Here is an 18,431-nt window from a genome sequence, read left to right as displayed (position 1 = left end):
GGAATTCTGTGGCATAAAGGGGAGGATAAATTAAAAAGTGAAAATGTGGGCTGAATGGATGGATTTGATGAAGGGCAGATGGATGAGGGTTTAAACGGATGATTGGTGGCATGGGCACCGAGAGTGAGAGTGTGTGTGCTCTCTAGAGGTGCAGATTGGATCACTGTTATGACTGCACAAGCCCTCAGGACACAGCAGATAAACATCAGCAGATAACCTACACATTTATTCCCACCTCTGCAACATCCCCACTTCCTACCACTATTTCCTCCCTCTCCACTGATGCACACTTCCTCTACAGTATGTCCAACGTTACCAGTTCGTTCCTTTCTTTTTACTCCATCACTCTGTCTTTTCCTGCCCTCTCTAACTACATCTAAGATTCCCGGGGCGCTGCACTACATCACGCTTCTCAATAAACCCGTCAAGCTCTCCTCTGCACCCCACATCCCATCTCCCTTTAGCCTTCTGAAACACAATAACAGCAACTCTGAACGCCCCTCCCAACAATACACCCATCGATCACTTCGCTGTCCGGAGTGCACACATTTATCACTACCGGAGAGTTTAATGCAGCTCGGCACTTAGTGAAGGTCCTGTTGCTCTGTTCTACATACTGATGGCTGACAAATTAAAGGAAAATCCTGAATAAATGAGTGGAAAGTTTAAAAATGCTGGGGTCACCGGTCGCCAAAGGTGGTGTCTCCACACGTCTTGTTGTGTCCAACCAACAGACCCACAGAGACTCAGCTGATTCTCATGTCTGACAAAGAAAAGCATCAGCTCCTCACATTAAAAAAGGTGGAACCAGAACATGTCGGTGACTGTTGCTTCTAAATAGCTCCTGCTTCATTTTCTACCAGTGAACTGACTCATGGCTGCAGCTCTAGGTCATTGAATGGCTTCATGAGGACGACACCGTGAGTCTGACACCGTGAGGCCAATAGTATATTTCTTGCAGAGTCAACCAGAAATTCATTCAGTGCTTTACTGCAAACATCCTCTCATCATCCAACACTTAAACATACACTGAGAATTTAGTTGCATATTATTTAAGATTAGATTTGATACAGTTTGGCAGCTGGTGCGACTTCACAATTGATGTACTGTAATTCAAATGCAACACAAGAGCTACCTGGGATAAATGAATGATTTTGTCATGTACGCTGAGTGTGCTACTCTCCCAAAAATGTATTTGCTTTAAAACTTCTGGAAAAGTAAATAAAAAGCAGCATAGTAATTGTGGTGTGGTGTCAGGAGAGAAAGAGAACCTGTAACAGAGAGATTGTGCAGAGTTGGACTCCAGAGGGAAGAAAGCGGCAGGTTGGTCAGAGACGAGCAGCAGCTCCCTGACATCCTGTTTGTGCGCCCACCCGCCCCTTTGCATTACAATTCATTCTCTGCACGAGTCAAGGTTAGACCTGACAGCTCTGCAACCGTGTGTGGATATGCCTGCGTGTGTATGTGTGTGTGTTCACGTGTATGTTTGCAGCACCCATATAAAACAGATGGGGGAGATGGAAATGAAGGGGAGTCAGACTGCAAAGAAGAGACCAGACAGAGATTTATGGGTAGGAAGTCAAGTTTGTGTTCTGTCTGAGGCTGGGTAGCACCTTAGGGTTTGGGTGGAAGGCTCGGATTAATCCCTCATGTGTGGCTGGAGGTCTGATTTCTACTTAGATTCCATTATAAGATCAGGCCAGAAGGTTGTTGGAGGCTAATGGACTGTCGTAATAGTCACTTCTATATCTATTACTCGACTATTTCATCACCAGGAAAAAGACGTAATTGATATTTGTGCCAGATTTTTCCTCTGACACAACTGAAAAGCTACTGACACCCGAATCTAGACCCTTTGACCCCATAATTCCACTGAATAAGAAAATAAAAACATTTTCTTGAGTAGGTGAGCAGCTCCTTTTACCCATAGTGAGACAGGATTCACTGCTTCATGATACAGCTTATTAAAACTTTGATTTACAAAAAGAAGACACTGCTTATTGGCCATAAAGATTCTGTCTGTTCAAGCTACAAGTTTATAATCACATTTTAAAGATTAGACAATGAAGCCATGGCACATTACTGGACAAATTTATTTTTATCCCCGATAGTCTTTCTTTGAAAATCATCATCTTACTGATTCCGCACCCAATACTGTTGTGCACAGGAAGTGATATGATTCACATGCATTATTTGTTTTGAATGGATGCCACCAAGTTGAACTTACTCAACCATAAATCTGAGAAACAAGCCTTGACAGTACTGGTCACACTCTTTGTCGCAAAAAAAATAACACACTCAAACACTAAGGACGGCTTTTATATGTTTTCAAAAGCAAAAAGAGTCACTGAAGTGTGTGGAATAAAGCCAGGGTGTGATTTGAACTGTAGGAGCTGCACTGCACGCTAAGCAGGGGTGGCGCTGACCTTTCTGTGACCTTTGCCAGTTGATCAGAGCCTTGAATTGTCTGTGCAGTCTAATGTCACCAACCGACTCTCACGTGGTCCAGCTGTAACCAGCCCAACAACTGTATGTATAAAGCCACTGTGTGCATTCTGCATAAGAGAAGTGTTTAAAGTATTTAGTAGAAATTCTTGTCAAAGAGTTTTGCTGACTTTTATCATGAGAGTAAACATGAAATGCAATTGTTATAATAACACAACTGGACCAAGCTTCTACCCCTGTGTAACCATTTCTTCTACAGCAGTTATGTTTCATATTAATATGGCAGCTACAGTAACTCTAGCTGTGTGCAAAGTCATTTTCAGAAACAAAATCTATGCATGTGGTTCAAAAAGCAGTTTAATGAGACATACAGGCCTCCATCTCTAAAACAAAGTGTACAGTGGCATTTAGCAGGGGGACATTAAATGCAGAAGACTGCCCTAAAGGGTTCACTGTGCTTGACACCAGTTTGTACAAAGTGCTGTGTTTACTGTACTTGTTCCTAAAGGTTACACCATATTCAGAAATGCCCTGTGTGCACAGCTTCTTTCTGGCTGCGTCACACTGCGCTCGGAATCTTTTGCATGTCTTTGCATGCATAATAGGTTATAAGTGCATACACAGCTATGCAATAAATTATACAGTGGGGATGAGGGCACAGTGTCACTCCCACCCTGCCTGCTGTTTCACCTCCACGTACCTGGCACACTGGTTTCAGAAAGTTGTGAAAACTGCCAGATGCAATCTCTGCCAATTCAGAATTTGTGAGTGGTTTCAGACACTGTTCGATGATACTTCATTTTAAGCATACGCCCCACTTAATGCTACAACTAAATGTACAAAAACAAAGCTCCCAAGCCTCAACGCACCAAACCAACACATCAAAATGGCTGCATACTGATGCACGCAAGTCATCATTATAAAGACGCGCTGATAAAACCTCGTGGGCCTGTACGAGCATATTCACTGAACATCAAAGTCTGTGATTCTCTTTAAAACCAAACTTGACTCACAATAAGGAAAAGCGTCCAATATTTTTGAAATGTAATAACTCAATCACGGAGGGCCCCTCTGCCCTGGTGATTAGTGAATAATACCGGCAGCTAACGCAGGTAAGTCAATCCCCCTCTGTAATTCTGATGGCTCTTTTAGCTGAACAAGAGTCTCAGTCCACAAATGTTGCTCCTAATCCCAAATTCCTCTCCTTCTCCACAATAATGAGCTCCTCTTAGACTCAAGAGTTGACAGAGGTAAAGCATTTAGCACGCTTGAATGGAGAAAGAGGGAGAGTGTGGGAGTGCAGAGAGAAAGAGAGGAAGATACAGGCCAAAGAGGGATAAAGCAAAGGGATGGAGGTAAAAAAAAATCTACTGAGACATGCATGAGGTAAGCTTTCCCTCTGGCAAGGCAGAGTAATGCCGCTGCATAGTACATATGCAATGGCTGACTACTGAGGATAAGAGGAAGAAAGGAAGCAAAGGAAGGGGAGAAACAGAAAAGAAAAGATGGTGCAGAGGAGAGATAAACATAAACTGAGAGAGGAAGAGAGATCATCAATGTGTTCTCTTAGTCTCTTAGGATTCAGTTATTTTTCTGTCCATCACCACAGCCCAGGGACATGATGTGCACAAAGTGGGGATTGTGTTTGTTTCTGCGTGTGTGAGTCACATGGTGTGCATTCTATGCATTTATGTGGGTAGATGTGTGTATGCAGCAGTGAAAGCACGCGCTTGCTTCATTTGTTTCAAGGCCTTGTGATGAAATACTCTTCTCAGAAGGGAGTTTGACAGGCCATGAACGTAACATGGCTGACAGGGAGAGAAGAGTGATGAGACATTCACGAGTCTGTTAGTGGAAGCCAGACACACTCGCAAACATTAGCAACCTAAGTGCGATGCATGTTTAGTCACATGCTAGGAGCGACAAACACACCTGCTGTCACCGGCATCAGGACTTACGTACAACCACTCTGCAGACTGACACATTCTCTGCTACTGTACCTCAACTACTTCTGTCACTACATGCGCTATAGGCATCTTCAGAGATGTGTCAAATGATGCAACCCTCTAAGGGTGCTGTTGAAGTGGGAGATCAAAATGTCAAAATGTGTGTGGCTGCCAGTTTTGGCTTCAGTCCTGCTCTCTCTCCTACCCGCCTTCTGTTCCATGAGCATCTGTAACTGGCTGGTTTTAAGCCTGACTTTTTGAAAAGATTTAAACATACAGAGAGCTGAAGTTGTGTCGTCACATCTGGTTAGCCTCTGTTGCACCAGCTTCAGTGGCTCTATGCAATCTGTCATTTAGCATTGTAAGAAAACTAAAGGCGTTCCCGTGGATTGTTTCCCTGTTCCAAGACAAGCCACCAACCACTACAACACTTACTACTGAAAGTTGAAACCTTCACGGTTTTAACAAGGTTAATTCATTTCTAGCATTGGAAAAACTACAGTTCCCGTGATCGCTTTGCAGCACGGCAGTACGCGTATTAAAGCTCACTGTCATTTACCGGCCTCTTCTGGACTTTGTTGGTCCAAGTAGCACAGTGTTAACTGTGTGTTTCTGATCTTACTCTCACCTCTCTCAACTTTTTAAGCTGTAAAAAACATTAGAAGATGTGTAACAGTTCCAGCCATCTCTCGACTTGAGACCTCAGTTCACTTCTCCCTCAAGTCGAACGGGATCAGCTGCTGACGTTTCAGCCAGAAGGAGCTTGGGCTTCTGGGAAATGGTGTTCATTAAAACCAGGTAAAAACAGAACTATTACGTTAATGTCAATAATATGTCATTTTAAAGATATATATATATTATTATAGTGTAAGCAAATGTAGTGAAACGCACAACATACTATTGAAAACAAAAGTTATTTGCCAGATTAGAAATCTCAACAGGATTCTGAATGGGGTTCTTTTTCTTTGGGAACACAACCCAGAGGTTCTGGTTTCACACTGGCTTTCTATTTCAGTTTTTTCTGTCCATTTTATAAGCTAAATGGATATCTAATACTAGAAACTACAGCTCCCAACAGGCCTTCAGAGTGTTCCAATGGCTGTTAACATTCACTGGGACCTGTGGCCGTAGCATGCTACCAAATTAATGGTTGTTTTATTTGGTTAAAAGATATTTTTAGCTTCAAATCTGGACAGACAACCCCAGGAACAATGAAAGAATCCCTGTGGTAAACACCACTGAATTCCAGATGTTGGCTGAACATCAGTTTTCTTCCTTCCCCACACAATTACAACGTATAAAGATGCTCGGTGACCCCGTCATGTATCCATACACATACCTGCTATTACACAGCTCCACCCCTGCTATAAGCATCCAGTCTCAGACACATGGTCGTGATACATCGCCACCAACGTGCAGCGGTGTCAGCCACAGACAACTGCTCCGGAGCCCCGGCGGAGCACAGCCATTCATCATTATGACAACACACACACACACACACACTTGGAGGAAAAGCGGTATACAACAACACTGCAGCTGGTGATGCGTAAAGACAACTCCATCACATCATATATCACACATACTGTACGTGTTTCCCGCCTAAATAACAATATTACGAACAAAAACAATCATAACAGAAGTGACCGAGGGCTGATAGGTTTCTCCTCGCTCCCCTACGTGTTTCCTTACAATGGAGAATGATAAGGCCTTGCTAAACCACCAGCACCACTGCTGACTTCTTTCCCTCTTATTTTCTCTTAATCTCATCGGATAAGCCCCAATCCGACCAGCCGTGTGTCCGGGGAGTTGTGTGCTCCTCCCTCTTTGACACCTTTCCCCCGTAAATCTCCTCTCCCAGTCAGCCCATGTCACTTTTCTCTTTCTCGCTCTTCTCCTCCTCCTCTTCCCTTCTAGGATTAGTCTGATCTGTCAGGCTGATCATCTGAACTGGCCAAGTGTTATCTACCTTCTGCATAGTGCTTAAGATGCAGCTTATGTTTAATTACGTGTTTAATCTGCATCTTATCAATGCTTTATTGATTTCATTGATTCAAACGGACCCACCAGGACGCTGCATTTGATGTTTAGTGGAGACGGAAATAAACACTTTAAATAAATATTTTCTGAGGGGAGGGGTGTTGATTTTGTGATTTTGGCCAAGTTCCAAAATGAACAGCATTATTTAATGTTGATGGGAAAACTCTTCCAATGGCCATTCGTTGACCTCAGATCACAAAGTGACATTTGGATCAGTGTCTGCTCATTAACATAGCACTGTATCCAATCCATTTGTATGGGCTCTGTTAAAGTTTTTGGTGGGTTTAAAGTGTTTCAGATGCTCTGATGAGGAGAACATGCAGGAGAAAATACTGCACGTTACTAGTTTTTAGAAATGCTTCGGACATAACATTCAAACAAATGACATGAACACAGCTTTCCAAGGCTAATATTAGACAGACACGCCCGCTCCAGCCCCTCCTACAGTGTGTCCCAACCCCCCCACACCCCATCTAAACACACAAACACTCATATACATTTCTCATGAGAACCCTGTTTTCCGTCACAGGACCCTTTCAGCTGTTGGGCTGATGATTTGTGTCCTTTCAGACTTAGAAGGGGGTCAGGAAGGGATGAGTGTGGGGGTGGGGTTGTAAAGAAAACAGTGCTTAGATATACATTTTCCTCGGGGAGAAGCGACAGGCTGTCTGTGGAGGTGGTAGGTTGTGTGCACGCTTGGCAGGAATTTGGAGTTTTCAGGCATTGTTGTGAGTTTGTCTCATGTTTTCTAGTGCACACAGTGTACTTGTTAGAGTTAGCAACCTCGTGTTACTGTTGTCAGTTTAGCTACATAGCTAGTCATCACCGTGTAGAAATGACTGCTTCTACAGCTGATAGCCAGTGAAGGACCTTAAAGTTTTGGCCCAGATTGGGATTCACCACAGCATCAAAGGAGGTGAAGGGGTTACATATTTCCCAGAGACAGACACGTCTAAGCTTCAGTCTTGGACTTGGAGTGGAAAGTAAAGGCCAAAGGTCCTGCTCCATTTTTCCTGATTCTCTCACTTTACCCTCTCTTCATGTTTCCAGCCCTGATAGGACTGGAGGGACAGGAATTAGACTGTTGGTTCCACTTAGTTCTCAAATGATCTCAGTTAATATTTGTCAAGACTGATGCTGTCAGGGGCTGTCGGCATCAGGGGAGTCACAACAGGCAGTGGCATGGCTTGGAAAGGGAATGCAACCATTTCCAAATCTGAACACACTCGTAAGCCGTGTAGAGAAGAATTTAAACAACGTATGTTAAAGGGCCAGTGAATGCAAATTTTTCATCGCTACGTGGAAACGCTGCTGTTCAACACTGTGACACAAACAAAATCACAAGATCACCGAGAGCATCTCTCCCGAGTGAAATAGCCAGGCTTTAGAGGTCTGTTCACATAAATACAAAGTGTCATCTCTGTAAGTGCGATCTGGTTCAACCTGTCCGCCTCCCCAGCAGCTGAGTAAGAGGGCACAGATAGGCCTGTCTAATGTTGGCAACACACATTATTCATAAATCCTTCACTCCAGGAGAGATATACCCGCAGCTAGTGATGCAAGACACACGAGAGCGAGGAAGAGAAGGGACGGCTTCCTGGTCCACCCCCGCCAGGCGTACACGAGCGCCCACGCCGTCAGAGCTGATGACACTGATTAATGAGAAAGTACTCTCATCACTATAGCATCAGGGTAATAGACAACACGGAGAGTCAATGGAGGGAGACTCTGCAGGGTCGAGTGCACGCCCTGGCCTCACATCACTGTGGAGGAAATGAAGATGTAATCCTATGATTCATGTAGTTCAACAACATAAAACACTTGTTGGCGTTTTCATATACACTAAACAATGCAACTGGTCACAGGTTTAAAACATCTCCCTTCTAATTTGGTGTCGTGTGCATGTGTTAGATCACTTCCAGAGGCCACAATGGATAAATCTAGTATTTAGTAGTTTAGATTTGTCTGAGCCTCTCCTATCACATTAGTCATGCAAACATCTCTCAGATTTATCTTGCAAGTTTTAAAATACTTTATTATTTTTTATAGTTGCTTACATTTAGTTTGAGCATTTATCTGCTGTATATATGGTCTTATTTACATGTTTGTTATATGTTTACTTATATGAGCTTACAATTAAATCCCAGTATTTTATGGTAAGTGAGCTCCACAGAATCCAAACTAGAAACATGTCCAGCTGCTGCAGGGTGTATGTCCTATTGCATGGCATCCTAAAATGTCCAACATTAGAAGTCTATTAAATCCGACACACACCCATATTCACACTTCATTACATCTGTTCTATTCTTCTATGCCATGAGTCACCAGAAGTTAAGTGCAACATCTATACATAGATTGTAGGCAAAAAGAAAGGAAGAATTACAGTCGGCTAAAAAACAGAACATGATTCTTCAACAGCCAGCTCTGAGAGGGGGAGATAAGTGGGACATGCACTGTGGGAAAAAACGCATGACCATGATGTCGGAATGAAAAAGCCCCTTTGTCCCTGTTCTAGAAATTCCGGAGTTTAACTGAATTACAGCAACTCCAATTGAAATAGACGGGATCCCACTCAAACATGCATTCTTGTGTTCTCTAAAAGCCCTTGTGCTGCTTATCCTCTCCTCTGTTCACTTTCCTTCCTGTAAACGCGCTCCGATGCATTCCCTCTCATCCAAGTGTCCAAAGTGGGGAGAATAACACGAAGAGGAACCGCCTCTGCTGGAGTTAAACCAGTCTCATGAGACGGGCATCACTCCTGTAGTCCACCTTTTTGAACGAACAGAGAGAACGGAAAGAGACCGGCTCTCTGGTCTGTGTTTGTGTCCGCGTGGTGCGCTCCCACAGGCGGCTGCTCGGTCCCAAACCCACCGCTTCCAACCCAGCAAGACCCAGAGAAATTATACTGGGCGGCTACCGCAAACCAAAGCAACTTCCCCTCCTCTATTCCACGGAACCAGATGGAAAGCCGATGCCCTCAGTGATCTAAGAGTCGACTCGCCTGGCTACAACAGTTTGACGACACGCAGCAGATGAGACAGCTTCATAAAGACACGGTTTATTCACGGCCGTAGCATTAATTCCCCATAATGGCGCTCATTCATCACCATCCTGTCTATAGCTGATAAGAGCCGCGGGCGCTCCTGCGATCCCGGTACAATTTATCGACGGATATTAATAACAAAGAGCCGTAACTAACACAATAACAGAGATACGGTCACAGCAGTTCTAGCATTTATTCTGACCCGATTCCAGGCACATATCCAGCAGCAGAGCAACCTTTCCACATCGGACAACTGCTTTTCAGGACGGGGGGCGGGGGAAATCACACAAAAAGCAGAAATCACAGGCGAACAAGACAAAGAGATGGCAAAAAACTCACATTCTGTCTCCGGGAACAAGCAGGCGGCTCTCCACCATCATATCGGGCAGAAAATCCAGATTGTACGATGAAGTCATGTTGCCCGCCTGCCCTGTGTATGTGTGTGTGAGCAGCACCGTGTGTGTGACTGTGTGTGCGCCTCCGCCGCTGTGCGCCCTGCCTGATAAATAAAGGAGCGTCGCTCTCGCCCAAACTGCGCCTGGCCGCGGAGACGGAGAGGGACAGGTGCAAGAGCCGAGGCCTCCCCAAAGGTAGTGTAGCCAGCCGCACACACTCTGTCCGCATCCAGCAGTTGTCACATTCTCCTCTTCCTCTCCCCCATTCGCTTTTTTTTCACCTGGTTTTCTTCCGCGGGTCCTGTCTGAAAATCCGCTCTGCAACAGCGCAAGTGACGGGCTGTTGAAGAACCAGGTGCCGAGTCGGGAGGCGTGGCGCACAACGCTGCAGCTGATCTTTAACTATTAGGTCTCCTCAGCAACAGAGGTCTCTAACCAGAGCATGTCCTAACCATTAGCCATCATAATGGGCACAGATGTCTACACATCCGAACACAAAAGGTGGCTTAAATCAGTTTTATATCAACGATTCTCACCTTTGAATCCTCAATCTTTATAATCAACATCCGTATTCAAGACACAGCCTTCAAATACCCTTACTGTCATATATCTTCTTTTCATCGGATGACAATTTCCATAATATTTAGCCAACTGCTTCTACAAACAGTGGTCATTTTATCAGTTTATAGATGTCCGTACATCTGATATCAAGATTTAAAAGTAATTTAGCTTCTGCACAGTAGCTTCACTAAACAAACTGTTATTGCATAATGAAGTTACTACTGATGATCTCAACATATGTTTGTTATACAGCTGCTGTGTTGTTGCTGCTGCTAATGTGGTCACAATAATATTGAAGATATAGATATTTTTGAGCCCAATAAGATTTTCTAGTTCCATGAAGTAATGGCAGACATTAGCTTTACATATAGTTCATGAATTCATCAAGGACACTAAGGCTTTTACAAAATATCTAGGGTTGTCCTGGCTCAGTAGGACATAACGCCACATTCATGGCAGAGCACTTTGTAACTTGTTGGCTGTAATTCTCACTGTTTTCTAAACTGTTGTGTAGTTTTTACATCTCACACTAATCTAATCACACCTGAACAACACAACCCCACTAATGCAACCCCCTCGTGTACTGTTTCGGTCTGAATGCACAGTTACACCCTGAAGAGAATACATGGAATAGAATACCATCAGCCGTCAGCGTCCTGGATTCTTGTACTGACAAAAAACTAAAACAATACAACAAATGAGATTACTGCCATGAATAAACACAACGTACAGTGGTGCTACAAACCGCAGACTGTTACAACCGGATATCACGCACGCTTCAGTGTGGTGACTTAATGGACTGCTAGTTAGGTTATTTACAATCAAATGAGTTGGCCAATTTTCGAGAGGTACAATTACGCATGGGGATAGCTTTGTAATAATGAACCAGCCCATTATTTGCTGCAAATTTGCTGACTCTCTTTTACGCTGTGTTAATTGTGTGGATCCAGTGTTCCTCCCTGTGAAACCGAAGTAGGTTTGAATGCACCCCTGTGCAGCACGTCTACCAGGTTGCCCCATTTCCTCCCTCCTCCATAGGAGAAAGGAGGGGAGGCACTTCAGTAAAATAATGAGCATCTCTTAGACTGAGAGAGGAGTTTCTCTGGGGGAAAAATATGTGTATCTGGGTCAGTGGGAAAAAAATGTGTTTGGCATGCACACATCCAGTAGGGCAAGTGTAAAGTGTGGGTGGGACTTGGCCCACAGCTCAGGGGTCAGCTTGCATGTTTACTTACAGCGACTGAGGTCGGAGTATGGACGGAAAGACTGATCCTAGATCAGTGCCTCGGGGCTTGCAGTGTCCCAGAGGTGGGGGCGATGCCGCACATTTCACCGCACTCGACCCTTCACAGAACAGGGGACTGTACAGAACGTTATATAACTGAGTGCTGCATCATAATCGACTGTTCCCATCACAGCCTTTCATGCTCAGGCCTGAACTGAGGCTGTTGTTTCAGATGACAGCTCATAACCTAAACCCAGCACAGCATCGGGCAAAGTAACACAAAAGAAGCATCACAGTAATTTGTGTGTCCATTATTCCTGTGCTTGTTTCCAACAGATTTTGGATATGGCATCTTGTTCTTTCTCTTTTCAAGCACTGTCCTAGATGTTGAAATTCTGTTGCTATAAGTTACACAAAAGCCTGTTTCCCATTTACGGTAGGGAATCTAGGGGGGGAACGGGGTTTGCTTTTATTTCCACAGGAGGAGAAAATTGGTCCCAGAGATGGTCCTCCACCCTAATACAGTGGAAGTGAATGGAATTCTATACTGAGATGCTTATTTCAGGCATTTCAGGTGGGTGATGGCAGGTCGATTGTCCCTGTAAATACTGCAACTTCCTTCTTCATCCCACATTTACTCTACATTGAGAACCAAGCTGAGAATGGCAGCATTCACTAGATGATAATCATCATTCAACACGGGCAATGGAGGTACAGCAAGAAACTGCATGCGCTTGTTCCTCTGTGTCTGGCAGAGCTTACAAACACCTGTCTCAGTACGTTCAGGCGTGTCAGCTGCTGCAATAAAAATGCATCAAGTTCAATGTGAGTAGACTGGAACTAATGTTCTCTGGTGTGTCTGGTAAACAATGCAATCAGACCTCTTTGCTTCCAATTCTAAATAAATCCTTCCCTCTTATTTTCCAAACAAAATGTATCTCTTCATTAATAAAACATGAACATACTCAATTTCCAGAGCAGACATGTGAAACCAGAGGCTCATGGTGACACTATTTTAATATGCAATTTGTGTTGCAGCTGTTTAATATAGTATTTAATATTATGCGTATGTGCAGCTACATATGTTAATATTTTGCTCTGGAACTTCAAGGACTAAAAGCTCTGAAAAGCAGGTGATTTAAAAAGCAAATGCAAACCTTCTAATCTTGCTTCATTACCAACTTTGGCCTTTTGTGCATGCCTCCATAGACACCTGACTGCGGCTTGCTAGAAGACCCGATGAGCACCTCCCAATAATCGAAACATCACAAACTGCATATTGTTGCACATAGGTCATGCCGTTCCCCGCTAGTGCTATCATTTCTTTTTTCACCCTCACCCAAACAAATCAGTATTAAAGTACAAGAACACGTAAATGGCCCTTTACTTGTACAGTGCTTTTCTATGCATTGCAGCACAATCAAAGCGCTTTCACACTATTTGGCCAAGGGAGCAACTGGGGGTTCAGTGTCTTGCTCAAGGACACTTTGACTAGACAAGTCGGGAATCAACCCACTAACCTTCCAGTTAGCAGGCAACCCGCTCCACCTCCTGAGCCACAGCCGCCACCATGAGCTGTGTATAACTGTGCAGTTCAAAAAACATACTGAGACCTTAAGAAATGCATCCTTGAGGTTGTATTTCACTTAGGGCCAGTGGTCAGATCCGGTGAACCTTACAGACATCGTGTTGCACCTTATTTTCTCTATGCTGTTGCTGTTGTTCTGTTCTTTTCCCACCCTCACCCATCACCTCTCCTGTCTCTCCGTCTCTTCACCCTAGTGCCCCATGTTCTCCCAGATCCCACTCATGGCAAGGTCTGCCTCTGCCCTCGCTTGCTCTCCGACTTTTCTCTTTCCTGCCTCTTTCTCTGTCTAGTTATTTCTGTCTTCTCTCTGCCTTCATCTCGCTCACCGCAGGCTGAGGAGGGGGACTCAGCTGCCCGAACAATACAAATCGATCACTTAGAAAGGAGGAACAGGGAGGGCAGAGGAGGAGACAGGGTGGGGCAAGGAAAGAGGAGACAAAGAGAGAGCACCAAAAATAGCCAATCTTACAGAGCAAATTAAAAAAGAATCCTAAAGCAGGTAATACAGTATGGTGTCTCATCTCACTCAGAGAGGATTGTGGGTAGCTGATGGTGCCGGCTGTTCACACGTGAATATTTGATGAAGAGCTCATGAATAATTCAGAAAAGCAAGCAGCTGCGTTTGAGCCTAAGTGGACATGTGAGGAGCCTGAAACCAGACATACCCTGACTGCTACCGTTCACCCTCACCTCTCCAACACATTTCTGATATTCTACACTATAGTGTGTGTGTGTGTGTGTGTGTGTGTGTGTGTGTGTGTGTTTGCAGATGAATCACATCCTAAATAAAAGCATGATCTAGTCTGGTCTCACTACTTATTCTGTCAAGTGCAGAACTCCAGATTGAAAACCAAACTACAGTACAGATGGAGTGGCTGGTTACTGCCTCACATCCTTTTCTGACACCGTTCAATTGGCAAATCTCATTCCCATATTTCGCCAGCCCTCCTCTCTCCTCTATTTTGATGTGTCTCATTTCCCTCTCACTCTTTTCTCTCTTAGTCAGTTTGTTATTGCTGGACTCTGGTTAGGACACTGTGTTCCAGCTAACATGAATCTCAGATTTACATGTGGGGCTGCCTCTGCATGCTCGCTGACCCGTTTCGCACATGATCTGACACAACGCGCCAACGCCACCACTCAGAAACACCATCATCTGACATGTCCGAGGACAGGTTTTGTAAAGGTTTAGAGGTGCATTGTGTAAGATCTGGTGTGTCTGTGGGTAGCTGATGGTGCTGCGGTTGTCTGTCTCTAAGACTGGCGACCTGTCCAGGGTGGACCCTGCCTCTCACCCAATGTCAGCTGGGATTGGCTCCAGACCCCCGCAACCCTCATTAGAATAAGCAGTATAGATAAATAGAAGGATTTATTATACGTTTTCATTAAAGTGTAATGACCAGGAAATAAGAATTGTTGTGTTTTCTATAGCTTAGCACGAACCTTTTATATCTACAAAGGAGAGGGTCCCCTATCATGGACACCGCCATGTTTTTTACAGTAGCCCAGAAGGGACAAACCACACACTGGCTCTAAAGTGTGAATTTTCACATTGAAGTAGCAGGTTGGATTTGGAGATGCTTGTAAGACAAAGAAGTAATGTTAAAAACAAGAGGAGGCATCGTTGTGAGTCAAAGAAACAGAATAGGTGACAGCACAACATGAGGATAAACACTGGTGAGGCCTTTCCCAGATGGAAATCTTCAACGAGGGATAAATGTTTCTAGAGTGACACCGAAGTCACCTGTTTTCTGCTGGACAAGTAATATTAACCTAAATGCAAGATTTTATTTGATGGCCTTAGCCAGAACATGGCCAGTGCTGGTAACCCACCGCGGTCAAGTGAGCCGCTGTTAGCTTTAGCTTGGCCAAGTCAGCCAGCACTGGTTTTCTGAGTGCACGATTTGTCCTACATTTATGGTAATTGATGTGAAAACGCCAGAAGGCCTGTTTGACACGATGTATGAGCTTTGCTGAATGTTGCGATCTGCAACCTCACCACTAGATGTCAGTGAATCTCACACACTGAACCTTTAAATTTTGCCTGTATGTCCAAAGATTTGTGTGCCAGTGGTTGAGTGATACAAAAATCACTAATCCTGCCAGAAATATTGATAGTCAAAAACAAAATATAAACTATTTGTGTATTTTCTATGTCACTTCTTTTGCTTTTTGTCTTCTTGGGATGCATTCTGTATGTACCATCGCATCGCCTACCATCATGCTTTGGGTGACCTAAACAAGATGTATCATCCTATTTGCAATGTAGCTCCTGATGTGCAGGGAACTACCAAACCAGATTACTTCCCACACTGAAGGAACGTCTCTAATTACAGTACATTCATGGAAATTAAACGTGGATGGACATCTGAGGTAATGTACTTTGGTATAATGTTCAATGTCTGTCTGTGCCAATTAGATTTTGAGAAAAGGGGGTGTGATTTTTGACTGGTTCAAAGGGTAAAAAAAAACAAAGACATTATGTCCATGTGACCTTACCACACACGCGTACATGCAGACCTACACACAACCACATTTTACACAACAGGACATTCTAAACAGTCTGACACTGTTGAGCAAATAGGCTCTGACCTGTTCACTGACCCTCACGCACTAATGTCTGCACTGCTGGTCTCAACATGACACAAGTCTCTCTCTCTCTCTCTCACACACACACACACACACACACACACAATGTCCTCCGCTCCTGACGAGGACTCCCAGCTACAGTATCTGCTGGTTTTAATGGTCTCTGCTAGACTGGTCTGGATGATGCTCGTCTGCAATGGAATAGAAACATATGGCTATGGTCGTGGGAAAACCTTGTTCTCTCCCAACAAGATGACTTTGCTCTGGGTTTTGGTCAGCACCGTGTCCTTTTAGGTTTTTACAACCCTGGAGCAGACCAGTAGAAAAGGTCAAGTTGCAGCTCTAACCTACTGTAAAGCCTATAAGCCTGTGTGACTTTTAAAGGGGAACACCACCAATTACTTGTGTTGTAGTTAACGGCTTCACATCGCCTTTTTCCTCCATTTTGTACCACTTTATTTTACACGCTATTTTATCTTGTACTTACACTGTAACGACACGTAACAATAAATTATACTTACACAGTATTTAGAGAGGAAAACGTTGCAACCCTTTTTGCTGGCTTGGAAACATGGCAAACCAAAATAAATACACTTAAACTGCACTTTTGCTGTCCAAAAATCAATATCTATCTTGGTGTAAATACTCAGAGATGCAAGTGTTGTGTTATCATGTTACACTTGGACTGTATCTCCTATCCTTGGAATGGAGGGTACATCTGTTCACATCTGAAAAGGTGAATATTCCACTGCTGCTGGCATCATAAAACAGTCAGGAACAAATCATCCACTGTTTATTGGTGAGAACAAACGTGCTCAACACTTTTATCTGGTAATCTATATGGTAAACTTAAAATCATGGCAGACATTACTTCATCACTTCAGAAACTGTGTACATTTTGTTCCTCTTGTAGCCTGTAATTATAGAACAGGTACCGTGTAGTTAGGCTAGATATCTACCATGTAAAGGTTGCCCCCAACTGAAAGGGCATGTATCATCTACATACAACATCATATTAGAATACACACCTTTTACTTAGTAACTACTTACAGCTTACTACTTACAAGCTTTCATTTGGAAGGAACTTCCAAATGAAAGCTTGCTGACTGGCACATGTAAAAAGCTATACATACACCATAATATCTGAATAGGTGCCCCCTTAGAAACTACATACAGTCCATTCAGGATGTTTCTTCCATATGAATATTTCTTGCATAGAACCTATCATATACATACAATGTAATTTTAGAATAGATACTTCATACTTAGAGTATAATTACATTTCAAGTGTCCAGGTTGTTTCCTCCTTATTTCTCAAATGTTGCGTGTTAGTCCCCTGGACTTACATATAGGCGGCGGTACATAAAGTACAGGTACGCCGTTATTACACAGAATGATGCTCTAAATGTGGGCTACGCACGCTCCAAGTCGCGGCCTGTAAAATAAAACATTACCACGTTTGGTTAATGATCATCAGAAGTACAACAGCATGTAGCTACGGATTCGGACAATCTGTCCAGACCCTCTATTGTACATACAGTAGCGATCAGTCACACTCTAAACTGAAAAGCATGTCCTCACCCGCACAGTGAGAAATTACGTACACATTTCTATCAAATAAACTGTCGCTAAGGCCCATCTGTGCACAGAGCTGTAAGAATGACACACAAAACTGGCTCCTGAACACCAGCAAGTTGGTTTAGTGCTACATTCACCTTGCTGCCATTTGGGGCCACTGATGTGCAAAAATCTAAAAGCCTGAAAACTCAAATGCAATGGCAGAATTTGACATTTTCTACTTGACAACAGCTATATAGACTAGACTATTGGCCATCTCAGCTTGCTTAACGCAGAGCCAATGCATTAAATATGTGTGAGAGATGGGGATAAGCTATGTTTCATTAGAAAGGGTTAGAGATTTAATTAGCCTGAGAAGAAGAACAAAAATTCTTATGTAATGGAGCATAGAACCCTTTGGTTTATCTGAGAACTGTGGCCACACTTTATTTGGAAATACAGGGTTTTAGCTGGACAGGGTGAAACACAATAGCCCCACTCGTACAGCGCAGTCCACACCTGCTGTGGTGTACAATATTAACTGCAGTTCCACTGAACCGCATACTAACCCCCAGAGCTGCTCCGGGTTGTAGACTGTGCAGTGATTCCTCCTCTCAATGCAAATGGAGTATGGAGGGATATTCTCTGGCCACTCAAAATACTGTGCGCTCCACCTGCAGTGCATCGGAGCGCGCTCCAACTGTAACTGGCCATCGCATTGGTGACAGAGAGAGACACTCCATTCATCACCACACCCCCACCCATCTCTTATCCATTTGTCTCTCAGCCCCTTCGTTGCCATCTCCAACCAATCTTTCCCTCACTTTCCAATTTCACCCCCTTCCTTCCCTCCACCCTCCACCTCTGTCCTCCGTCTGCTCCCTCCCTCTCTGCTCCTTTTCCTCATTAAAGTGGGACCCAGGCAGTAGCGGTCACTGCCTCTCATTTATTTTCATTTGAAACTGGTGCAGCTCCACTGATCCTCTGGGGCTGCAGGAGAGAGAGCAGGATGGTGTCATTCTGATAACAACTGGCACACAAATAC

At 43.9% G+C, this 18,431-nt stretch overlaps 1 protein-coding gene across 11 annotated transcripts in view; it reads right to left on the bottom strand.

Moving 5' to 3' along the window:
• Positions 1-18,431, bottom strand: part of celf2 (cugbp, Elav-like family member 2) — a 202,228-nt gene that overhangs the window by 127,302 nt on the left and 56,495 nt on the right. For 2 of the 11 annotated variants that reach the window (XM_020613276.1, XM_020613283.1), the window contains exon 1: positions 9,811-10,197. The exons of 8 other annotated variants lie outside the window; for them this stretch is intronic. In XM_020613276.1, coding sequence (XP_020468932.1) covers positions 9,811-9,887 — 77 coding nt within the window. In that variant the 5' untranslated portion in view covers positions 9,888-10,197. Of the gene's footprint in view, positions 1-9,810; positions 10,198-18,431 lie in introns of those variants that run through there. One more of the 11 variants, XM_020613280.1, reaches the window with a different exon arrangement.

Source organism: Monopterus albus, unplaced genomic scaffold (genome assembly GCF_001952655.1).
Source record: "Monopterus albus unplaced genomic scaffold, M_albus_1.0 scaffold132.1, whole genome shotgun sequence".
In the NCBI taxonomy this organism is placed as follows: Eukaryota; Metazoa; Chordata; class Actinopteri; order Synbranchiformes; family Synbranchidae; genus Monopterus; species Monopterus albus.
This window is presented reverse-complemented; position numbering and strand designations above follow the sequence as displayed.